The following is a 27131-nucleotide window of genomic DNA, read 5'->3' on the forward strand; positions in this document are numbered from 1 at the left end:
TGAAATAGCTTTTTATTAAAAATTTTAAATGTAAATTTATTTGATGAAAAATATATATATAAAACTAAAATCATAAGAGCTTAACTTTCATACAAAGTAGAAACAAAACATCTTTATTTAGATTTAGCAGTAAAACTTTTATGAAATTAATTTTTTCATAGTTATATCATAATCCTTTATGTTGCAAAATATTTTATAAAACATTGCATTTGTGGGTGTTATATTTCAATTAAATGAGCATTAATGCAAATTATATAAAATAAATAAGAAAATATATAAACATAAATGTTATTAAATATATATGTAGATAAATGTTAAAATACAAACATTAAACAAAAATGAAAATAAACATAAGTATGCAAATCTAATTACAAACCAATAAATTTAGAAACAATTAAGAATAAGGCTGTTTTGTTTCCTCTTTTTATTTTAAAAAAACCTAGTTGGAGTTCCTTCATCTTAGCTTTAGCTTTAATCTTTAACATCACAAATAAATTTAGTAAATAACTCTTTTATATAAGTCTGTAGGATTTTATTTTTATTTGCCATGTGGGCACTAAGATGGCCCCCTTTTTTTTCCTTTATCTTTTGACTGAATCTACAATGATAGCCAAGGTTTAATGTATCTAGGACTCATCAGTTATGAAAAATTCCTGAAGTATTCATTCCAGATTTCTCAGAACTGTAGGCTGACAACCTTCTCAGCTATCCAGCTTTCAAACTATAATTTAAAACTTTTTTATATTATAAAATGTTAATTTAGTACAATTTAGAAGCATTTGTATAGGAAAAAAATTTTTTCTTTAATTTATTCAATTAAATTTTAAAAAGTTTAAATTAAAACAATAAAAAATGATATTGTGAGAAATAATGGTTTATAAGATGATGATATATTGTTAGGACTGAAATTCTTACTATCAGTTTTTAATTATTTTTTCAACTAATAAAAAAAATTATTATACAGTATATGATATGACATTAAGGATAAAGAAACTGTTACAATTAGTCTATTTTTTTTCAATAAAGGCAATCATCAGAGAATATTAATGATTTTTTTTAAAACACTTTCATGAATCTCTTCTATAATAAAAGTAAAGTACACTTCATGCCAACATTTAACTGTATAATGTAATTACATTTGCGAATTGTGGCATTATCAATGGTGACTTTTAGAGTATAAATGAGTTCACAAGCACTTTTGATAGCATGAAGCTACCATCGTCAGGTGAATATCAAATACAGTAGCTTTACGCTATTGAAAGTGCTTGTGAACTCATTTATACTCTAAAAGTTGCTTTTGGTAATACCACAACATGCAAGTGTAATTACGTTGTATGAATATCTTTATTATGAAAGACAATCTTAACTTTTAAAAATGTTAAAGAGAAATTGAACATTGCTATTTTTAAAAATCTTGAAATTATAAATTCAGCCCCCTATGTATTGAAGGCAGTTTGTTCTGAAATAGAACAAACTGCCTTCAATACATAGGGACAGTGTTTAAAATTTGAAAATTTACATAACTAGATATAATGTTATTATTGTTTTGATTAAATTATAATTATGACATTATTATTTCAGTATTGAACAATAATTATATTATTTTACAAACAAGATAATTTAAAGAATAGCTTCCTTATACTAATATCATACTATTGCTTTAAAAGCTGCTAATGTTTTAAGTTTCTAAAACTTGCATTTTTGTTTTTTATTTAATTTTAATACTATGATATGAATGATTATTTTTCAATACTTTATGCAAATTAAGTAATCATAATATAATTTTTACTCGTTTTAACTACTGTATTTTTAATATTTTTTCTGTAAGATTTTCTATATATATATGATCTTAGAAGTATTTTTAATATTACCACTGTTCAGGATGCACTGTTCTACAATAATTGAACATTTCTACAGTTTAAGGAATGTAAGTTTATCTGGTAATGATTTTGATAAACATTTAAAAAGATTGTTTACAAATTAAATTAGTAAAACCAATCTATTATGAGAGTCATCATCTTTAATCTCCTTTTTAAGAGACTGATGATCTCATTATGATGATGATGATGATAAATATATGACTGTATACCTTGAAAGAAGTAATAAATCAACATTTTTGAAATAAAATGTAAATATTAATTGCATATATAGTGGAACCTCGCTTAATGAGCATAATTCATTCCAGAATCTTATGCGTAATGCAAAATACTCATTAAGCGAAACAGTTTTTTTCATATAAATAATGTAAAATGTGATAATGCATTCCATGCCGGAAAAAACACTCAAATATTTTATGCATAATGTTTATTCAAAGAAAATTATATAATATACATTGTTAAGGAGTGTGAATCAGCTTCATTTTTTTTCTAGCATGGAATGAATCAACCTGGAATGCAAATTCGATTTGCAAAAAACAAAAAAAAATATCACAGATAATATGTCTGATAAACACGCCAAATGATATGCGAAATTCTTGGGTATGCAAAGGCTATAATTAAATATCATAAATTAATTAATTTGACTAGAAGTAGGCAGTTATGCTGCCATCTTGTATTAAATTTAATAATTATAAATAATTTTTAATTTAGACCTTTTTAAAATTTAATTTGGAATTGGTCATTAAATTTAATACAAGATGACAGCCATACTGCCTAGTTCTAGTCAAATTAATTAATTTCTAATACTTAATTATAGCCTTTACATAGCTCAAGAATTTGGCATATCGTTTGACATGTTTATTATATACTGGGCAATGGTTGTTGATGTTTATACGTAATATGTGTGAACACAAGTTTGGAAAAATGTTTGATCACNGTAGACTACCTCACAGCCAATTCAGGTTATAAAACTCCTTTTATTGCTTTTTTACCGATGCATTTTGAGCCAGGTTAACTTTCTAGCTCCTCTTCAGTGCTTAAGAGTCTCCATAGGTTACAATGGCTTAATTTCACACTTATATGGTACTTTTACACTTATACGTACTTTTAGTTCCATTTACAATATTTTTACCAACTTAAAGAATTACATTAAGGGCGTTTATCGTGTTATATCGAAAGGATGTACAGCTTGCTACAAGGTTTCTTACTAATTAAAAGCTTATTATTTTCAAAATTTAACAGTATATGTTTATCTTTTTAAGACCATTTAAAATACAAAAAGGTTTTTCGCGACAATGTATAATCCTTACGATATAATTAACTCCTTTAGAGTTAATTATAAAAATATTGTAAATGGAACTAAAAGTACGTATAAGTGTAAAAGTACCATATAAGTGTGAAATTAAGCCATTGTAACCTATGGAGACTCTTAAGCACTGAAGAGGAGCTAGAAAGTTAACCTGGCTCAAAATGCATCGGTAAAAAAGCAATAAAAGGAGTTTTATAACCTGAATTGGCTGTGAGGTAGTCTACTGGAAGTTTTTTCAGATTAAAGAGACATTACTTAATAAATTTATATAATAAACTTTATGTAAACTTATAAGTTATATATATATTATACATAATATATTATATTTTATATAAATTTGTTATACAAGCTGTCACAAAAATTTCAACAAACAGGAAAATCTAACACTTAGTTTTAAAAAGTCACATGTTTAAAACTCTACATGTTGGCTGGCAGTTCTGCAGCAACATCTTTTTTAATTGAATAAGATTGAAAGTGAAAAAAGTCTTTCTTAACACACTATTGTTTGAAGGTAGTTCTTGATCAAGTTTGGCTTTGAAAATGAGTGTTCTGCAATACCAGTACAATTAAATCATCAAATTAATATTTATTGAAAATATAAATACTAAAATATACTACCAAATTTGTAAGAGCCTAGTTATTACTTATTTTGCCTCTGCGTAGTATCGCTTCTGATGATGACAACAAACAATTCATAAACTTGGAAATTGATGATCCAATTTTTCTATTTATTGCAACCTTTGAGACACCATATCCACGAGTTTCCAGAGAAGATTCGTGTATTTTCTCATACTGTAGCACCACAATCCCACCGCCACTAAGATACTGCAAGAACTACAGAATTGCAGAACTATAGAATTGAGAATATAATTGATTTTGAAATTACTAATAGAAATTCGTTCATAATACTCACTTTGTTAGTAATTGTAAGGGTTATTATATTTTAAACTATAAAGAGAGTATTTTCAATCATTTTTATACAAGTTTACATTTTTCCAATGTAAAAAAAAAGCATACTTCATGCATCATGGGGGAAATATCTTATAAAACTGAAAAATTTTAAATAAAGTTTAAAAAGCCTGAATCCTATCTTTTTGTTTCTAGAAAATAACTGGCAAAATTGGCTTCTGTAATTTTACTAATATTCCATTGTTATTATCTATCAGGATATATTTATATTGCCATTTCATTCATAAAGTAGTCCAAAATAATCACAGAATATAATAGAATTAAATCTAATGCAAAATTTTTGGATTTTTGCATAGTTTCTTCTACAAACTTATTTTTAATTATTTTTATCAATAAAATCATGGAATAATGACATGACAGAGTGCCACCTTTGGAATATCCAGCTATATTTGAATATCTTATTAAAAGTAAAGCCCATGATTACTGAGAAATGCTTACTTATAGGAGTCTTGACTCTTATAATTATTTTTCAGGTTGTTTTTGTGTACATAGCTTCAAACCACTTATAAAGAACACACTGGCCATTATGGCAGTCAACTACTGCACAATAGCTACCCAAATTGGTTTTATAAGGCATGTTATCAATGAAAAACTAAAAGTTGCAGACCTACACTAACAACTAGCAGTATCTTAATGGCTACCAAGATATATGACCTTGTGTAGCAAATTCAAAAACATTCTGAAAACTTGTAGATAAAATAAATTTTATAAAAATTTCAAACAAATTTCATATGTTTACTTTAACTTTTATTTATAATTTAGCTTAATATAAATTTCTATAGTTCATTATAAATATTATTAACATAATAGTATAATGAACTATAAAGTTAATAATTAGTTAAATATTATAAATAAAATATTTAAACAAAAATTATAAATTTTAACTATTTATATATCTACCTTCAGGAAGCATATAACAATCTTGTTCTTGATATGGAACTTGCTAAAAGACAGAATGTTTATTTTGGTGCAAAACTAGTCAGAGGTGCTTATATGGAGCAGGTATTTTATCTTTTATATATAGTTTCATATGTTTTTTTGTAAATTTAAATATAAAAAGACAATATTTTAATTATTATTATATTATTTTTGAACATAATTGTAAATAAGGACAATTATTTCATTGTAGAATAAATTTTTGCTGTTAGTAAGTTATTAAATATTACCTCAATGATAGTATGCCAATTAAAGATTTGAGAATGAAAAGGTCATTAAATATATAAAATATTTTTACAAATTATATAGTAATGAAAATATAATAATGTATGATGATTAGAATTTGAATGAAATTATTTTTGCCATAAATTCTGATATTTCAAATTTGACTTATAAAAGGAATAAACATTATATCCAGGAAAATCTTTACTGAAAATATATATTTTTAATATTTCAGAATTTTCTTTGGGCAGTTAATATTTTTATCTGATTTAGGCCTGTGCTTAATTCATATAAAGTAAATATATTAAGCATATATCAAATTTCCTATTTTATTAATTCTGATTACAAATGTAAACATGTTAATTTATTTTTATGAATACAAATATTTTGAATTTGCATTGATAAGTAAATAAATAAATTTATAACCAAATTAATTGTTTGAAAATTATTTCATTTTTTTTTTAATATAGGAAAGGTTGAGAGCAAAACAAATTGGATATGAAGATCCAATTAATCCATCATATGAAGTAACAAGTGACATGTATCACAAAGCATTAACTGAGGCCATGAGACAGATTATTAATGGAGGAGATCGTAAAGTTGCTGTAATGGTGGCATCTCATAATGAAGATACTGTTCGGTTTACTGTTAATAAGTAAGTAAATCTTTCATTTTTGTATATTAAACCATAACAAAAGTAAATGGTTCACCATGTACATTCTTTCATCATGAGAAATATTAATAAACATTGTAAATAATTTCTATATAAAAGTATAAATTATTAGAAATAAAACATTCTAATAAAACCTTTTTATTTTTTAAAATTTAAATATTTAATTCTTTAGAATGAAAGAACTAGGAATCAAGCCAGAACATAAAGTTATTTGTTTCGGACAGTTATATGGAATGTGTGATCAAGTCAGCTTTCTGTTAGGTAAAATATAAATTATATAACTGCTAATTTTTTATGAAATTCTGAACAATAAGAAATAATTAAATTTTATTATTTTTGATTATTTATTTTATTTTACTCATATGATTTTGTTATATAATTTAGGACAAGGTGGTTATTCCGTTTACAAATATGTACCATATGGACCAGTGGATGAAGTTTTGCCTTATTTATCAAGACGAGCCTTAGAAAATAATGGATTACTGAAAAAAGTGGATCGTGAATGTATATTATTAGGTAGAGAACTGAAACGCCGCATTTTAACTGGACAATTTCTGTACACGCCAAAAGGAGATTACACAGTTGTGTGAATACAAAACTTTTTGATTCCTAAGTTGTAAGAAAATATTGTGAAAGGTATTTTTGTCTGCTTGAATTGAATTTTCCACAATTCACAGAATTTTTCCTTTCTTGTAAATTAGCACAAAACAAAAATAATAGTCATTTTTAATTACTGAAAAGTAATTTGTATATACCATTTTGTAACTTTGTATCATTTCTCTATTTTTTTCAAAAATAAGAATTAATACAAAGACTCTCAACGTATGTGTTGTACATGTTTGAAGAATCTCCAGATTGTTTTTAAATTAAAATATAATCATTGTCAAATAAATTCAATTGACAGTTAATTGTTTTTAGATTACTTCTTCATAGCTTTAGTGTAAATTTGTAAATTGCTTAAATTTCTTTTTAATAAAGATTTGAAATAAAAGTTTGAATTATAAAGTTTTATATTACACATTTAAGTATAAAAATATATGCAGATCACTAAATAAATTGCCTTATGATAAATGGCAAGTATTTAATTTTTTTAAATATAAACTTTGTGAATTTTTTTGCTTTCTTTCCATCTCTGAATCCAGCGACAGTCCAAAACAGAACTCTTATATGTGGAGATGACCTTTCCTTTGAGGCTACGGTCCCACAAAATCATGTAAATGGAAATTTCATTTACTTCATTTAATGTATTGTATTATGAATTTGGCTAATTTACCAGAGGACACTGTTTCCTTTTACATGATGTTACAGGACCATAATCTCAAAGGAGAGGTCGTTTCTGCATATAAGAATTCTGTTTTGGACTTGCTGGATTGAAAGATGGAAAGAAATAAAAACTTCGAATTTATTTGTTGTGTCTTATGATAGCTTATGCAATTATTTTTATGCTAAATCTAGAATCTTATATAATAATTGTATGGAAAGATAAATATTTTATGGCTTTTTTTGTCATCTTTTGAAACAAGGATTTACCGGTATGACTTTGTAAAATTCATTCGGTATCTGTCAGAAATAGTCCACTTTAATGAATCTCATTCTAACTTTTCACAAATGTAATTCTTTAACTAATCAGATGGTCTATGATGAATGAGACAAAACTATTTAATTCAATTTAGATAGTGTGTGTTGTACTCAAATCAACATACATCATGCAAAAGAAATATTATTTAGAAACATTAAAAAATGTTATATTCATCAGCATTAGAGAAAAAAGTTGGATATTAAAAAATTAACATTTGCAATTTGCTCTATTATAAACAAATTAGACAATTTTTAGCATTCATATATACTAAGGTTTTTTGCAAAATTGTTACCTTTTAGTCACTTATTAATATTATCACAAATCTTAACTCCAATTAGACGACATGGATTGACACAATAGATGACCGGCACGACTCTATTGTTAAAGGAAAAATATGATGTACAAGGGCAAGACACTACTAATTTGAGGACACATATAAGGTGGAGAACATATATTTTAAATTAAATAAATTAAAAATGTGATTTAAAAATTGCAGCCTAGCATTGGGACAATGTCACAATAAATAATTGCTCGTTTATTTTGAAATGCTTTCAAATATGCTATAATAATTATAAGCATTTTATAGTCAACTTATTTCAAAATTTGAAAAAAAAAAAAATGTATCTGTTATTAAATGCTTGGCTTCATCAAATCAAGTTTGTTTGCTAGCAGTTAGATTATTATTAATTCTACAAGTGTATCAAAAACTTCCAAGGCATCTGTCTAAATCAAATTTAATACATTAATATAAATCCATGAATTTCAAGTCTAAGATAAATGGCATCTGTTTTATTTATTTGCATTAATCACAAAGTCAAAGTATTACAATATTTTATATTTATTTGTATAAACAGTACATAAAAATTGAAAAGAAATGTTAGATGTTAACAAAATAAAAGTAACAATCAAGTAAATAATTGTTTAATATAAACAATATAAAACATGTAAATTAGTAAAATAACTCAATGTTAATTGTTAATCAATAAAAAGCTGCTAAAAAATATAGCAACATAGGAAAAATACACTGATACATTGTATCTTTGTTAACTTGGTATCTTACGATTGTAGCTTTAATTGCCAAGCACTCTAAATTTTAGATGCTTCCATAACAACTCTCTCTCTTTCCTAGCACCTAATAATACTGATCTGTTTTCGGTAGCTCTTCGGGCAAGATATGGTAATACTTCTTCCACAGTTCCATACGGAACAGATTTATAAACAAGATAGCCCATTGAAGCTAGTTAAGAAAAATCATCTTTAGCATGTCTCATAATTAAATCATACAGAAAAAGTAATTATACTTACCTAGAGGATATGTTATTTGGTCACACATGCCATAAAGTTGGCCAAAGTACACACCACCGCTTTGTTTATCAATAGCCAACTGATTCATCCTGTTAAGAAAAATGTCAGTAAATCTCAAAATTAAAGTTTTAGTTTTATGATAAAATGCATTACTTTTTAATTGCAAATTTAATACTCTCTTCATTGTGGCTGGCAATGATAATGTTGCATCTGGGACCAAAATTTGAAATGTGTTGTAGAAGATAACTCAAAATGCTAAAATAATTTTTATAATTGTTATTAGGATAAAATACATATTTAGTTATTTTGAAAGAAAAAAGTATAAGTTTACTTGTTATAATTCTTGCTAGTTAATTCATAGCTGTCACAAATGGGATATGGCAGACCTTTCTGAAGCGCATAATCAGTTTCTCGAGTTATATATGCACCTCTCACAACTTTTGCACCAAAACAGGTACCAAACTTATTAGCAATATTCATTTCCATCTTTAAATTTTCCCAAGTTTTCTAGATGTGTAAATAATTTCATTTAGTCCTCTACAAATTGAAGAAAATACAGAAATCAATATAATTCTTACCTTTAGATAACATTGATATGTATTCCAGACCAAAGGAGTCGAGGCATTATAACATAACATCATTGCCAATGCCAAAAGACTCAAACCTGGATTTAAGTAGGTATATTCTGCATCAATTAATAATTTTACATTTTTTTCTTTGGCAACCTGTTGAATAAAAACAGAATAATATGTATCAAAAAGCAAACTTATTATGATTAAAAATACACATGAATAGTTCTTTGAAATATTCTCATGCAGAAGTTCTTAAAACAGTTGCATGCTAAATGTTTTCAAGTTTTATACAAAATAAACTTATTAAAAGAGCAATAAATTCTTCTTTTAAAAAGAGCATAAAGGATAATTTTTCTATAAAGTATCTTAGTAACAATTATAGAATTTTCAAATTATATTTTGGATAGGATCTAAAATAGAATACACTAAATCCCATTTATGAAATTACACTTTACAACACTTATCCTCAATGCTAAAGCTGGCTAGTGTCATAATTCTTTCAGATAAAAAAAATAATATTAGCATTGGACGAATGAAATAAATCCTATACCACTTACAAACGTAGTCTTCTCTTCTTACACCTGAAACAAATGATATTATTTAATTGAAAAAGTATGCTGCTATAGTTTAAAGCTATTTTGGGACCAATACTTGTCAATTTTCTCCCAGATATGATGAATAAATGTGTTTACATATCTGGTTTATCGTCTAGATGGACTTATTCTGCTCATCTTCATCTAAGATAAGTGTAGAAAATTAGACACACTTTCATTACCTCTGCAATTTCTCTCAAACGCTTCACTCCAGATTCTAATTTATCTTTCTGTTTAGATGTAATCTTATCGCATTGGAAATCTTTCATCTGAAATACTTCTCTCGTTAGTAAAATATCTTAGATAATTTATAAAAATTACTGTACTTAGAAACTTACACTTCCTCTAGTCATGCAATTGGCAATACTTTCTATTAATTGTTCCTTTCTGTTGCTAGCTGTAAATATGTTGCTTATAGTAATCTAGAAAGATAAAATCGCATGAATAAAGGATAAAATTTTCAAATTTTAGAGCAATAAGATTTACCAGTAAATCTGCAGATAGTAAACCAGTTAATTTCAATTGAGTCATAGGAATCTTGATTTTGGTGTGTAATGTCATTTTCATACTGTCGAGAATCCTTTCTACGTTTCTATCATAAACATCTTCCTTCCTGATAAATTTAAATTATGTAAAAATCCTGAAAAACATATTGTAATAACCTTCCTTTCTACAATTATTATCATCTACAACTCACCTTCCTCCACAATCATCTTCTAAAGTGCATGCTAAGAGAGGTTGCACTCCTGCTTTTCTCAACTTTTCTATACATGATGTGATTTCTTCTGGTGTTTCTCCACCCACGAATTGACTATAAAATGTTGGTTTAATAATCGAACGAAATGCTTTCCTTCCCAAAATCTTCTGACTGTAAGCCATTAGCTGCAACAAGATTAATTTCGTTAGATCAATTATAGATACAATTTAATATTAAATCTAATTCATCGCTAGTTTTTAACTTTATCTTAGAATTAATTCACCGATTTTTGCAATTTTTGCTTCTTTTCCTTATTTACTATGATACAGCGCGATTCCTTTAAACTCTAAACAGAATTAAATTTTGAGATGATTAATTCATGATTCATTTTAATTACATTATTGATAGATGCAACTTTCTACAAAGTAATTCATCTGAAGTTTTTTTAGATATAAAATACCCCTTTGTTTATTGGCAAATTACATTTCTGTCATGCACGGGACCGAATTTGCGCGTAAGTTAAACATGCTATAGACACATATAGTTTAAGGCCTCATATTTTATATGTATCAATATTTGGTAGAAGGGAAGGACCTGTTATATTTACAGCTTAAGGCCACAGCAAGTCTAAATCCACCCCTGATCGGAGGGCTCTAGGTTCGATTTCCATTTTGATTTTGTTTTTTGAGCGTGTTTCTTTTTCAGAATTCCTAATTTTTTAACTTAAAATGAAATTTTAATAGATAAAAAAACACAATTTTCCTTGTTTATCCTATTTTTAATGCTATAATTAAATATATTTACAATACGAAGACTTCAAACTTCTATATCATATGTTTTTAATATCAATATAAATTAATATTTAAATTAAAAAGATTTTTTATAATCATTGCTGAATTAATTGCCTTGATAATTTCGAAAACATGATAGTTGTCAGAGTTTATTATTAAGTAAGATATCCTTGAAGAGAATAATTTTATAAGGAAATGGCCTTGCGCTTCTTACATAATATCTAATACTCCAAGAAGTAAATATTTTATATTAAATAATATATACTGTAAACTTTATTCGAATAAAAAGAAGAAAAAATAATCACTAACCTGTTCACTATTATCCACAAATTTATTGCATCCACAGAGTAAAAGTATGGCTAAGGAACGTGAAATTTCCCAAGAGGATTTCCTTTGGAAAGCTTTAAAATGATTTTCAAAATCGTTTTGCTCTCTGTGATGAAGTATTGGTGAATGAGAGGGCTCGACAGATACAGTAAATGCCCCTCCATCTTCCACTTGTCTGTTAAGCAAACGAGTGAATCCTCTAGAGAGCACCTTCGATCTCATGTTTATAATGATGCCACGCCGTTTCTTTACCCACTTATATAAGTTGTATGTTGTGTGAAAGCTCGAACGAACCGGTTCCAGCTGGTTTACCGACTTAAAATGGATAGTCAGACCCGCTCATTAACCAATAAAATTTAGCCACCGGTAAGACGAGACGAAACGACAGCAGCGAGTGCTCCAATTACGTTCTTTGTTTTTCTCTTAAGCTCCAACCTACGACTCCGTTTTTTTTAAAGTGTTTGTTTCTGAATTTAAACGAACTTCGTTTGCATTTATTTTCTTCTTATAAAAGTCACGGGAATGTCAGAAAATTACGTCATTTTTCCTTATTGTGAAATTAAGGTTCGTCTTAGTTTACTTAAAAGTTCATGTTTAGGCTGGTTTAGATAGGAAGGAAAGTTTCAATCCGTTAGAACTTTTTTTTTATGTAAGAATTAGAAGAACTGAGTAATATGTTTGTATATATAACGTCATCGACTGAAGGAAGAAGAATGCAGACAGAACATGTCTGTGTCTAAGGCCCGTGTTTCTAAGTGCCAAAAATTAGCAGCAGTTCTTCACGACTTTAGGCAAATGTCCAATTTTACTCCGACTTCCGGGAGGAAACTAGTACAAATTTTATTTGGTTTTTTAACCTTCCAGCGTAACAGTTATTTAGATTTTATTGATTCAAGTTTTTTTTTACATTTTTTTAATAGAAAAATCAATATGAAAATGGTAACAAACAAGTTCTGAAGTTTCACGCTTTGCATAAAACGTGACTAGCTTCTAGATTGTATTTGTATTTATTAATGTGTGTTTTCTTTTATGTATATTTGTTTACTTTCTCTTTGCCTGTCTGTTTACTTACATAGCTTTGATTTTTGTTTAACGATGATTACAATTATATATACAGCCTTAACCTCTATAGAATATGCTGTTTAATATAGAGAAATAATTTGAGATATCAAAATTTATATAGACTACATAATTGCACATGATGTGGATGAGAATTTGAATTACAAATAATGCCTTCCTACGAAAATATGAGGGCATAATTGATTATTCGTTATGTAATAATGAATAGAAAACATCATTTCTTAATCGTGTCTTCATTTTAAAATGAATTGCTGCAATTGGAATTTTCTCTTAATGAAGTTTATATACTGGAATATACTAATATATAAGCTTTAAAATCATCAGAAAAATTTACATTTATCTGAATTTTTATGGAATAGATTTTGAAAAACAATTTAGGGATTTTTTTGGAAACATTTAGAAATTTATTTCAAAATAAAATACTGATATTATGATTAAATTTTCCAATTAAATATTACAGGCATTGACGTAAACCAATTAAGTCAAACTACGTCAAAAAACTTGTACGTAAACAAATACAGTAATACAAATAATTAGAAATTATTTCATTCCTCAAAAATAAACAAAAAAAAAACGATGACGATAATCCATTTTTTTAAAACAATTAATCTAGATTTTAAATTCTAAAAAAAAAAACAAGGTTTTAGAATTGCAGATTTATCTTCGTTACTCTAGAATTTTCACAGGACATTACTCTAAAATTTCCAGATAAAAATTTTCAAAAATTTCTCCGAAATCCAAGATATTCTACACTTTATAGCATGATTTTTAGGTTTACGTATTGATATTTTATACAGATAAATCTGCAAATATCCTTCTTCTATGTGTTTTATAACATCTTGTTTCTATGTTACATATAAATGCCAAATATAAATTTTTTCGCAATAATTTCCTTTTATCTCTAAAGCGATTGACCTTCTTTTTTTTTTTGCATATTTTTTTACTTCTTTTGTAACGTAAACTTCAAGATGTGTATGACGAAACTTTGAAACGGAATCATATTTAATTTCTAAATTAATTTGTTTACTCAATTTACGACTGTTCGAAATGCAATTTTATTGTATTAATTTTAGATAATTTTCAAGAAATTATCAAGATTATCATCAGCAGATAGGAATTACGTGCGTTGTTATGTCTGTCGTCATCTGAAAGAACCACGATGATGCTATAGATGAACTTTGATGGCCGGGTTAATGTCAATATTACAAAATTTTAATTTCGTCGTGAGAATTGCTGATAAATAAATAAATATATAACCTTTTTCAACTCTCACTTATCTAATTTCTGATAATTTTTATTAAGTGATTATAAAAATAAAAATATATTTAATATTATTCATTATAATAATCATATCCTATTTTGAGAAATTCTGGATGATTTTTTTTTAGGAAAAAATGTCTTATCATCATCATCTTTCAATGTTTATTTTTAAGAAAAATGTTGAAATATTTTACTAAATTTTATCCCTTTTTTTTATTAATTTATGTAATAGTGTATTAAATAAGTATAATCTATAATAATATTTTAAAAAGTATGTTTTAATTACTTTTACTATATATTAAATTACTGTAATATAATTTATAAATTTCACTTAATGCTTTTATGTAAATTCCCTAATTTTCATATTATCAAAAGAATTATTTCCATCTAATCAGTTAATTTACTCTGTCTAATTTCTGTTATAAAATATCAAAATTATTTTATTCTTTAAGCATAAGAGATTATTTATTTGTCTAAAAAATATTAAATATAAAGTTAGATCAGATCTTTATTCACTCTCGGATGTTAATATTCTTTGGCTAAACAGTGATAAACACGTGACACTATAAATTATTCTCCATCACTCCAAATAAAGCATTTGCTTCAGCTTCAAAGTATGATTTAATTAATATATGTGTATATATCATAGTGTATGCTAGTGTATACGAGAGATCTGCATAAGGTAAGTGTATTTTCATATTTAACATTTCGGTGATCGTTCATTTTTGTTTCGGATTCCAGTGAATTGGGAAGACTTTGAAAGGTACACGTGATCACGATTTCCGAGTTTGAAAAATCAATTATACGAACAGTTTTCAAAAATTAAATATAAAAATGGCATCCGAAGATCGTGATATTTGATTACGAAAGGAAATCTTGTTTGATTGAATGCATTTGTCTCATCTTGTTTCTCGTGAATTTAAAGCAATTTATAGAATCATTCGTTTGTTTTATGTGGAGGAATCTTGGCATTTTGTGTCGCCGATCCATATTCATGTAGTTTTTTTCATTAGTGGCTGTTGAATGACTATTCCACAATTTCATCACTTATATAATTTTAGTTTATTGAACTGTATTATGTCCGGATGAAATTGCGGATTCCGGTTTTTTCCGTAATAGCTATTCTGTCTAGTCATTACGGAGTTTTTGGACAAACAAAATTCCACTGAGGAGGGTGAGAACTTGACGATGGTTTCATGGCTTTCAAATGAATTCGTTTCCTCTCACCAACTTCACTTGGTAAGGAAAAAAAATTCTAATTTGTGCAAAATAAAAAGATATTTCATAAGTTATTCACATTATCAAGCAGAATTGGTAGCAATAGATCATGCAATTAACTGGATAAGTCAAAGGAAGAAAAATATAAAAATTACTATTTGCACAGACAGCCAGGCTGTATTAAAAGCTCTTAATGATGGTAACAATAAAAGTGAACTAATAGATAATATAAGACGAAANTTTAGTTTATTGAACTGTATTATGTGCGGATGAAGTTGCGGATTCCGGTTTTTTCCGTAATAGCTATTCTGTCTAGTCATTACGGAGTTTTTGGAGAAACAAAAATCCACTGAGGAGAGTGAGAACTTGACGATGGTTTCATGGCTTTGAAAGGAATTCATTTCCTCTCACCAACTTCACTTGGTAAGGAAAAAAAATTCTAATTTGTGCAAAATAAAAAGATATTTCATAAGTTATTCACGTAGAATAAGATATAAATCAGACTAAATGAAGTTTATACGCGAATAGAAACTATGTAGCAATTTTAAAAGCGCGGGAATATTGGGGACAAGTTTAATGACGTCATTATGTTTGTATCATTGCGTTTGTATCTATACACCAGACAGTATCGGATGATACTGTTTGATGTCGATACAAACAGACCGACAGGCAGTATCATCCGATACTGTCTGTCGGCAATCGAATGAGTTTAATTATCAATAAATTATACAATTTAATCAATTTTTCCAAATTTACGAACGTTATGTGATTTAATATTTCAATATTTAATCTTATTTACGTTAAATAATATCATAAAATGTTGAAATTTTTCTCTTGTTTTTCGAACTTTCCCTTTGTAAAAAAAGTTGTGTGTTTTCNCGACGTGTGATTTATAATGTATCCAATTATATTACTGTCAATTCATATTCACATCACAAAGTTACTGAATAATCTTTCTCTACGTCCATTTATTCTATTGCTTTCGCAGTGTCGCGAGACTACAACTCTAAAGGATTTTGTCTTAACACGCATAATTTAGATCAGTTAACCAACTGATTTACTAAAATTCTGTTCTTTAAACACTGGTTTAGACTTATGCTATGTATTGTACATCTGGATAAAACCACCAAACACTAGCAGTTGGTCGTGGATTCGAATCAAATGTATACACAAATCAATTCATATATAGAAATTCAATCAATATTTTGGGGTGGTATGTACGACATTATCTAAGTTAGAAGTGTGTTAACATAACTGCCGAGTTTCATAGCAACTTGTCGAACGGCCTATGTGTGCATAGCGAACAAGCATATTCATTTATACATACATATAAGTTAAAGATACATACCAGAAGAAGAATCTGAAAAATTTCTTTAATTTAGAGAATTTTTCTTTCTTTGGTGCATGGTCCATTGATTGATTGACATGCACATTGGATGTCGTATCCTCGATTATCCTATTGTATCAAAATGAAAAATGTAAATGAATTGAAAACTATTGATAACATATATTTATCATTATTAATTAAAGATTAAAACAGTAAAATGGAATTGAACGTTTCAATGCAGGAAGGAATCGATTTTTCTGCATGAGTGAAAGTGTTATGTATCAAACTTTATTACACAATGGATGTTATTCATAGAGACAATCGGTAGATGAAAGAGTTATGTTACATTGACTTGATGTTTTCCAATGAAAGAATGTGCCCTCAAACGCTCTGTCGATTCAGAAACGTAACACCTTCATCTCTGGTAACAGTGTTAAAAATAGTATAAAACCTTACTATCATACAATGGCGTTCAAAACATTTTACAAGTTGGACATTAATATAATATGCTGTCAACGACTAAAAAGCTTGACCTGGATTCTATGGAACAAGGCAGAAGTAATACAAATACAGAATATATTAATCCATTTAACTTGCAAGAACCAAATGGAAATGCCTCTTTTACAACTTAGCAGTTCTAAATGATTCTATCTCAGACAAATCTACAATTTGCGAATTCATGTAATTGCCTGTGATAAGAACAAAGCTATATTCTTCACGTGGGACAGAGAATAGTGGAAGTACAGTACATAGGATTGAAATTCTATGCTAACTGCTACGGTCCTACCTACATCAGAAATACAGATCATTTAATAATAGAGATTCGTGCGACAGACAGAACAAGAATTTTCAGATTATTTGTCTCCTTCAGTTTCTGTTAGCAAAAGGTTATTTAAAAACTACAGATCATAAATTTACTGAAGATAGGTCACAGCTATCTACTTTTAGACAAACTTCCAATGAATAGAAAATGTTCTATGAAAACATGAAAATCCATCAACTTTAATGAATATTAATACTTAAATTAACCAAATGTAATATTGTATTAATTAAATCTTTAGATCTTCCGCTTCAATTCTTTTTCAGAAACATGTTCTAAATTAAAAATGGATCATTGTCGAAATCGAATTTATCGTCAATGAAGAACTTGCTCATTATCATTAAAGTATAAAAGAAATAGCAAAACTTAATTATAATTAGATCATTCATTTTATTATTTCTCTTTAACTAGATAAAATATTCACACTAAAATGTTGTTTTTATTGTGAAAAAATAAATAAAATCTATTGTTTAATGTTAGTGAATATATGAATATTAAAATATTAATTTTAATAATAAATAATATCTTTTGTTTTTCTATAATGTATTAATAAAATTATTTCATTTCAATAATATAAAACCAATAGAGGAAATTATATAAAAATACATATTAAATAAATATAAAAATCTTACCTATTGAAATCTTTAATAACTTTCGGCTCAACTTTCTCATCATAGGATACAAGATTATGCTCGCATTCATCGCAACCAGAGTAAACATCCTTTTCATAAACCTGTTGCGAATAATTAGAATCGTTGTCGTTGAAACAATCCTCAGAAAGGTCCAGAACAATTTCCAAATAATCTGTTTCTTGGTAATTTTTAAACTCCCAACTGAGGAAATCATTCCACTCGTCATTATCCGTTGGTAATTTCATACTGAGATCAGGAGAATCAAATCGTTCCTCACACGACAACTCTGCATTTCTAGGAACAATAACAGAAAATGAGATGAAAATATCTATTAAATACGTATATACGTAAGACTTTTATATTTAATCTTACCTATTAAGACAATGATTGTCAGCTTTCCGAGCACGCGATACATGATGATTTTCGCATGCATCGCAACGAAAGTAAGCATCCTTTTTATCAACCTGTTTCGATTTAGAATGGTTGTAACCGAAACAATCCTCGGCAAGATCGAGAACAATTTCCGAATAATTTGTTTCTCGGTAACTTTCCAACTCCCAACTAAAGAAATCATCTCGATCATCATAATCTGTTGGGAATTTCATGCCGAGATCGGGAGGATCAAATTGCTCCTCACACACCAACTCTGCATCTCTTTATATCTTCCACAAACTCATCCATCTCGAAATCTGAAAAAAAAAAAAAAAAAAATTGTGAATTATTTGGATCTTAGCGTCAGGGGATGGATAATCAAGCGAATATTTTTCACAGATTTATATACATTATTTACTTTGACTATCGTAATAAAATATATTCTACTCAATTTAAAATATGGAAATTTATCTTAAAATTAAAATTTCTTATTCTACTTCTTTGCTGTTAGTTCAGTTTAAGAACCTCAATTAAGAACCTAACGACAAGTTTTTAGATGGGTAATTCCATTTTTTATAAAAATATTTGTGTAGTATATTTTGTAGTCTTTCAAAATATTACTCACGTTTATATCCAACACAATTTTTCTCAGAAAAATCAAGCACAAATTCGCAAAGACGTCTTTTCTCTTCGAAAATATTCACTCAACAAAGCAAGCGTAACAATTGAAAAATCTATTGTTGCCCACATTCTTGCGTCTTCGCGTGACGTGGAGATGACGTAGTACAAATATCCGATGCATATTTCTTTGTTTCGACCATCCTTACTACAAATGAGTACTGTACATTAATTGCTGGCCATTTACAAAATATAGATAAATACTGTATATTATTAATGCATAAGCATAGATTTTATTTCATAAGTTGTTCTTTTTTCTTCCTTCTTTTGCATCAGTTTAAAAAAAAAAATTGTTAAATTTAAAATTTACATAGAATTTGGAACAAAAATTTTAATCTAAACCAATTTTATAGCAACATTTTGCTTTTAATGGAAATTTCTGGCAACATAACAACATGGCGGAAGCAAACGGCGCCATATTGGAATTTGCAGACTTATTTTATCAAAATAACTTTGAATTAATACAGATGAATGGTAAAAGTGATAGTGATAATGAAATATTTTTATTCACTGCTACTATTGCTATAATGAAGCCTAAAAGAACTTCTCTCTTTCTATAGAAATACGACGTTCCATACTCCATTTTCAAGCCTAGTCTTCTATGTACTACTAGCGACACTGCCATTATGTTTCAATTAGATATATTTAAAAAATTTTTAAATCATCGTCGAATAATCTAGTATTTAATTACTCCGAATGGGATTAAATAATATTACATATTAGCAATCTTATTTAATTTTTGTGATTATTTTATAAAATGTGACTATTTTATAAAATACAACTATGGTTACTAGATAAACTGGTTGGGGAGCAGAGCAGAATTTTCTGCCTAGAGCCATTTTTTCTTACTAGGAGCGCTGCGGTTAGGATTCGGACCACGGTCTATAAACATAAGGTCAGAACATCAATGTTTTATACGGAGACGCCATTTTGGATCCGCAGTTCCAAGGTCACGATTTCATGCTATGTACTGTAAACTGCATGAATTTGAGCCACTGAATTCCGTTTATAATTTCAAAAATAAAAGAAATGTGATAAATATATTTTTGTAAATCTGAAAAAACAATGTTTAATGTCCTAAAAACATTTGTTTTTAGGACATTAATTAGGACATTAGAACAAAAAAAAGCTGCACTAATTTGGAGGCAATTCTCTTTCTCTAGGTGTTTTTCTTGTTAACTGCAGACCTTGAAGGACTTGGTACATCAAAAAGGGTCGGAATTGCATTCCATTTCAATAATTTTCTTCCATTCCTTTTTTAAGTTCAAATTGTGACTTCTCAAAATGTATCTATAAAATTTAGTTACATTATATTACAAAAGTTATTTTAAACACTTCGTAAATTTATATTTTCAGCATTATTTTATCCACTAACATCACACAGTCTCGAACTCTCAGTTTGTTTCCATTAATCTCTTCTGCAATATCGATGCCATTTTATCTCGCCTGAATTTGTCAGCGGGAAAACGAAACACTCTTACACCTTTGGCTGTCGAATTTTTACAATTAGGTGCTGGACACCAAGCCATTTTAAAATAAATATATTATAACAAGAAATCCAACCTATAAAATTTAGTTACATTATATTACAATTATCCTATTGTATCAAAATGAAAAATGTAAATGAATTGAAAACTATTGATAACATATATTTATCATTATTAATTAAAGATTAAAACAGTAAAATAGAATTGAACGTTTCAATGCAGGAAGGAATCGATTTTTCTGCATGAGTGAAAGTGTTATGTATCAAACTTTATTACACAATGGATGTTATTCATAGAGACAATCGGTAGATGAAAGAGTTATGTTACATTGACTTGATGTTTTCCAATGAAAGAATGTGCCCTCAAACGCTCTGTCGATTCAGAAACGTAACACCTTCATCTCTGGTAACAGTGTTAAAAATAGTATAAAACCTTACTATCATACAATGGCGTTCAAAACATTTTACAAGTTGGACATTAATATAATATGCTGTCAACGACTAAAAAGCTTGACCTGGATTCTATGGAACAAGGCAGAAGTAATACAAATACAGAATATATTAATCCNTTTCAAGCCTAGTCTTCTATGTACTACTAGCGACACTGCCATTATGTTTCAATTAGATATATTTAAAAAATTTTTAAATCATCGTCGAATAATCTAGTATTTAATTACTCCGAATGGGATTAAATAATATTACATATTAGCAATCTTATTTAATTTTTGTGATTATTTTATAAAATGTGACTATTTTATAAAATACAACTATGGTTACTAGATAAACTGGTTGGGGAGCAGAGCAGAATTTTCTGCCTAGAGCCATTTTTTCTTACTAGGAGCGCTGCGGTTAGGATTCGGACCACGGTCTATAAACATAAGGTCAGAACATCAATGTTTTATACGGAGACGCCATTTTGGATCCGCAGTTCCAAGGTCACGATTTCATGCTATGTACTGTAAACTGCATGAATTTGAGCCACTGAATTCCGTTTATAATTTCAAAAATAAAAGAAATGTGATAAATATATTTTTGTAAATCTGAAAAAACAATGTTTAATGTCCTAAAAACATTTGTTTTTAGGACATTAATTAGGACATTAGAACAAAAAAAAGCTGCACTAATTTGGAGGCAATTCTCTTTCTCTAGGTGTTTTTCTTGTTAACTGCAGACCTTGAAGGACTTGGTACATCAAAAAGGGTCGGAATTGCATTCCATTTCAATAATTTTCTTCCATTCCTTTTTTAAGTTCAAATTGTGACTTCTCAAAATGTATCTATAAAATTTAGTTACATTATATTACAAAAGTTATTTTAAACACTTCGTAAATTTATATTTTCAGCATTATTTTATCCACTAACATCACACAGTCTCGAACTCTCAGTTTGTTTCCATTAATCTCTTCTGCAATATCGATGCCATTTTATCTCGCCTGAATTTGTCAGCGGGAAAACGAAACACTCTTACACCTTTGGCTGTCGAATTTTTACAATTAGGTGCTGGACACCAAGCCATTTTAAAATAAATATATTATAACAAGAAATCCAACTAATTGAAATCGAAAAAAATAATCAGCTTCGCTCTAGAAATACCGTACAAATAACCTCAAAATGATCCAAAATGGCGACTGCCGCGATGCATCACAATATCGTGTTTATAGACCTTGTTCAGGCTACCCACATTTTAATATATAATATTTACAGTAATTAATTAAATCTTAAAATTTAGATAATTCATTTAGTTCTATTTAGCCAAATATTATTTAATTTAAGACTTAAGTGTTTTCAGTTTATTTGATATTTATAACATTTAAAAAAGTCGTCATTTTAAAACAAAATGATGTAAGAATAGATTTAAAACTAAATTTTTAAAAAATTTCTAAGTACGTAAAAGAAAAAAACAATTTTTAATGTAATCGTTTTTAATTTATAAAATTTAAAGTCTAAAATTTCAGTAAGATCGATAAATTGGGAATGGAGCAATGTAATGAAATTTCATGAAACATTGTGCAATTTTATTTTTACGTTTACATTACGATTTTTCTCTAATGGAAAATAACGTTTCAAGTGAAATATAAGACAGAAATATATTTTTATATTTCTATTTAATCAAAGCATAATAAATAATTCAGTTCATATTTCGACACTAGGGGGCGAATGCTCCGGTAGACTTGATGGAGTTTGAACGTGAGAGGTGTTATGACATCTGTAAGACCGTTTTTTTCAAAAAAATAATAATTTAAATATAAATTAAGCACTAGTTTTATCGCTTAATTAAACTTAAAGAACTGGTTTTAACTTCTAACAATAAATTTAACAATTTCGCGCTGTGTTAATGTTATAGCTAAGATTTCATGCTTGAGAGTTAGTTTTTAAGGATTTAAGAATTAAAACTGTTCTTTCTTAATTCATATTTTCAGGAGCCAACTACTCGACCCGATAATGGTGTAAGAACTTTACCTATACCTACTGCTGCTATCCTTATTCTCTGTGTCTCTCTTTATGTTCTCATCATTTTTATTGTTTATCTAATAAGAAGATATTTAAAGGTACCATTTATTTATTTATTAGAATATAAAATCAATAATATTTTATTTAAAGTAGTAAAATTAAGTATATTGTTGATATGCGCTGCATTATTTTATTCCCTTAGTCAAAAGGAATGTGCAACAATCCCTGTAGTTCTGGATTTTCCTGCGGATGCGGATGCTGCAATAAATGCACTAGACTATGCGACTGTCAGATGATGTCGTGCGATGACTGTTTGGATGTCTGTTGCCCGAGAAAGGTTGGCAAAAACTACTTTACCGCCCATTTTTGTAAGATGTACGCTTGCCAATGGCTGAAAAAATAACTAATGCTGAATGTGCATTTTTTAAGAAGGCCTTTTACGAAGAGTGGTAAAGTATTGGCTTGCCTCTCCAAGCAATCTGGGTTTGTGTCCCGTTGGATCTTCAAAAATTATCGCCCTCTGATGTTGCTATAGGTTTGACAAAGATGATAATGAGTGCCAAAATTGAGCTCTTAAAAAATGCATATTTGCATTAGTTATTTTTTAAACTGATTTACAGAATTTAAAAATTTGCTCTTTTAAATAGAAAATATTGATTGATATCTTTCAATAGTTTTATTTTGAAATAGTATTCATCAAATTTTAAATATAACTATTAAAAAAACACACATTATTTTTAGAAACTTCACATGATCGACATCTGTTTCTGTTTTAATCCCGAAGGAATTTGTAAAAATGTAAGTACTTCGTCTTAAATTCGGTTTATCGTTAGCATTTCCAATAAGTTAACATTAATTATAATTTGCATATAAATTTATTAAAAGATATTTATTATTTTAAACAGTAATTAAAGTAAGAACAGTGTTATTAAATAAAATTTTTTTTTTTTACAACAAGCTAAAAACTGAATTCTTTTTTATTGATAATTTCTTTCATATTTTCAAAGATTAGTTTTATTTTAATTAAAATTGAATGCAAACTTTATGAAACAGACTACTTGCTAAGTAATTGATAATTTATGAACAGTTATCTTCATTGTGTGACAATTTTTTACACTCAATTATATCAGTTCCTATATTTGATATCATATTCATACTTTTGCTAATCATCGTGTTTAGTTATGAGCAACACTTTTCTTGTTGATATGAATAGATGTTGCGTCAAGAATTTTTTAATTGAAAATGTGGAAACTTATCATTGATTTTATATAAAAAGTCTTTACAAATTTCTTCTGTATCAATCAATATATCATGAGAAAATTCCTGGAACGTAGTATGGATATATTAAACATTAAAGTATTTGTTAAAGCAATAGTGTGTGAACACTGCAGTTGTGTTTGATATCATTGTAAATTCATAGCAAACATAAAAGTTAAACTGATATCACCAGGCATAAAATTATGTTTTAAATCAGTGATGTTAGAATTTTGATGTCCACTTGAATGAAAAACATTATGTGAAGATTTGTATTATTTATAGACAGTTTGGTACTGTGACATGTCATATACTATTTGCAAGTATGTACTGTACACACTATATAACCTGATAATACTTGCAGATAAATTAAAGAAACACTGTTTTTTGGCATTAAATACTTTAATAACAATATAAAACAGTTATGCTAGTACTTTTGACATTATATTGTTATAGTCAGTTTTTCAGTTCTTTTTCTTTGCCTGAAGATGACATTAATACATGCTGAAAGTACTAGTATAACTGGTTATTTTGTTATAAAGTACAGTGGGTGATCAGTTAACGAACAAATGGGATAACGAACACTTTCGCGAAAGATTTTTATGTTTGGACAATGAACACATGATCGGATAACGAACACCCCACAGAACAAACACAAGAAGAAGCGATGTAAAATAACAAATACCGATTGGTCTTCCCTTGTCTTCGGGCAACAATTCGAAACTTTTTGGAACACGGGAGACGTAGACATCGACGCTCAACCTGGTATATACCGATCAGATAGTATTCCTCCGAACTTTAAAACTCTCCCTTGTAATTCCAGCCTTTTATTTTTCTGAAAAAATAATTCTTTTATGTATTCACGAGACTGTCGGGTAGACACTCATTAAGTTTTGCGTCTGTTTTTCTTTTCGAAAGATGAGAGAGTATAATAGCAAAGGTAGAGAGTGAACAGAAGATGCCTAATGTTGCTGGGCAGTATGGCGTGAACAGGTCTACAGTAGGCCAGAGTTCAATCTTATTTAAGAAAAATACTGTATAATCAAGAAGACTCAAGCAGCTAAAGGAGTAACAAAAATCACATCTGAGAAATAAAGAACATTGAAGAGTTCATAATGGAACCTGAAACGGATCTGACGACAGAAGAACGCCAAGAACTCTTGAATGAAAAACACCAAGAAACTCGGCGAGATATGTTTTCTTTTAAAAAGGAGGATTAATGCCGATATCTGTTATTAATGATCCTTTGAAGAAGTGAGAGGATGTCAGAACAACGGTCTTAGAATGACATCCAAACCAGGTTGAGGCTTGGGGATTTCTACAATTGCAATGCTGTTAATTACTTATGAAAAATCTTGAAGAAGAGAGAACATCAATCGACATTAGACAGATTCTTTAACCCTTTCAAATGGAAAAAACATGACTAATAAAAACGCAAGACTGTGTACGTATGTATTTTTATTATTACATATAAATAAACGTAGTAAGAAAGTATATATATTTTTTTATTTTGGGAGGGTCATCCAGAACGAATTAATTAAATTCCCATTAAAACCTATGGTAAATCGATAATCGATTAACGAACAATTCGGATAGCGAACAAAATCTTGGAACGGATTATGTTCGTTAACCGATCACCCACTGTACTTAAGTATCAAAAGACAGTGTTTCTTTATTTATTAGAAACTATTATCAAGTTATTGCTTTCCATCAAAATTCTTGTATTATTTATTATATCTTATAGACATATCTTATAGCACAAATCAATCAGAAAAAGATGGCAAAAAGGTGTACTTTCTTTAAATCTATGTTTGTTTGGTCCAATTTTGGAATAAAGATGATAACATCATCGATGCCATAGGAAATATTGACTTCACTTGGCAAGAATTAACTGATAAATGCACAAAGTGTGGAAGAAATTATGGCTGAAGGTATCCAAGAATTCTCAACAAGAGGAGCCTATCGCTGTATCCTTAGGTTGACCAAACTCAACCTAATTGATATAGCAGGACTAGATGTAGACGAGCAGGATATTGAGGAGTTACAGCAGGTTTCTGGTGAGAGCCATACCAACGATGACCTTCAAGAACTGGCAGAACAAGGAATTCATGTGCAACTGGAAAATAGAGATTCTGAAAACAAAAAACCAAACAAATTTGTCTACAGATTTCCTTAGTAAAAGTTTGGTAAGATAACCAGTTGTTAATATGCTTTCTTACCACACCGGGTTGTATAACTTCACAACCAACAACTGTCTACCCTTAACCATTAACCGGTGCGAAATTCTTTAAAATCGGCGAACGTTTTCGATTCCCCTCCTGGGATCTTCTTCAGGCTTACTTCTTTATATCTTTCGTTATAACCGGATTCTTTAATTCGAATGTTTTTGAAAAAACGTAACGTGCTATTTTTCGAAAAAATTCCGAAAACGGAAGGAATCCACTTGTTATTTCAAATGTAATTTTCTACCAATGGGGAATCATTGTGTGCATTACGTCATAAAACTTGTCTTATAAACTATATTATGATTTATCGTCAATTAAAAATTGCCATGCTGCAGAGAGATTTATTTCTTCTTTGAAATTAATGCATGCGGATTTACGATCGGCTTTAAATATTTCCAGTGCCTCCAAAGTTCTTAGTTGTTCCGTGTGTTGGGTGGTGCGAATAACATGCGCTTCATCGAAGAAAGGTGTGATGTCCG

At 28.3% G+C, this 27131-nt stretch overlaps 4 protein-coding genes across 4 annotated transcripts in view; 1 reads left to right on the plus strand and 3 right to left on the minus strand.

The window, feature by feature from the left end:
• Nucleotides 1-6923, plus strand: part of LOC111619188 (proline dehydrogenase 1, mitochondrial-like) — a 35061-nt gene extending 28138 nt beyond the window's left edge. The window contains exons 9-12 of the mRNA XM_023360876.1: nucleotides 5020-5157; nucleotides 5784-5968; nucleotides 6159-6247; nucleotides 6371-6923. Coding sequence (XP_023216644.1) covers nucleotides 5020-5157; nucleotides 5784-5968; nucleotides 6159-6247; nucleotides 6371-6576 — 618 coding nt within the window. The 3' untranslated portion in view covers nucleotides 6577-6923. The remainder of the gene's footprint in view (nucleotides 1-5019; nucleotides 5158-5783; nucleotides 5969-6158; nucleotides 6248-6370) is intronic.
• Nucleotides 6924-8454: 1531 nt separating this feature from the next.
• Nucleotides 8455-12319, minus strand: LOC111619182 (hydroxyproline dehydrogenase-like). Its single transcript, XM_023360870.1, has 10 exons — nucleotides 11833-12319; nucleotides 10733-10917; nucleotides 10522-10648; nucleotides 10374-10457; nucleotides 10218-10304; nucleotides 9449-9595; nucleotides 9202-9377; nucleotides 9024-9125; nucleotides 8871-8959; nucleotides 8455-8802 (listed from the first exon to the last, which is right to left on the minus strand). The coding sequence occupies exons 1-10, from the start codon at nucleotides 12070-12072 to the stop codon at nucleotides 8636-8638; spliced, it is 1404 nt and encodes a 467-aa protein (XP_023216638.1). The 5' UTR covers nucleotides 12073-12319; the 3' UTR covers nucleotides 8455-8635.
• A 3006-nt stretch (nucleotides 12320-15325) lies between these two features.
• On the minus strand, nucleotides 15326-19486 carry LOC111619189. The gene is made up of 5 exons (XM_023360877.1): nucleotides 19185-19486; nucleotides 18560-18876; nucleotides 18188-18481; nucleotides 16757-16864; nucleotides 15326-15425 (listed from the first exon to the last, which is right to left on the minus strand). The coding sequence occupies exons 2-5, from the start codon at nucleotides 18790-18792 to the stop codon at nucleotides 15326-15328; spliced, it is 735 nt and encodes a 244-aa protein (XP_023216645.1). The 5' UTR covers nucleotides 18793-18876; nucleotides 19185-19486.
• LOC111619191 (integrator complex subunit 2-like) overlaps nucleotides 18821-27131 on the minus strand; it is a 27778-nt gene continuing 19467 nt past the window's right edge. Inside the window, exon 10 of the mRNA XM_023360878.1 lies at nucleotides 18821-18876. Coding sequence (XP_023216646.1) covers nucleotides 18821-18876 — 56 coding nt within the window. The remainder of the gene's footprint in view (nucleotides 18877-27131) is intronic.

The sequence above is a fragment of the Centruroides sculpturatus genome, unplaced genomic scaffold (genome assembly GCF_000671375.1).
Source record: "Centruroides sculpturatus isolate CEXI.00-Female unplaced genomic scaffold, Cexi_2.0 scaffold223, whole genome shotgun sequence".
Lineage (NCBI taxonomy): Eukaryota > Metazoa > Arthropoda > Arachnida > Scorpiones > Buthidae > Centruroides > Centruroides sculpturatus.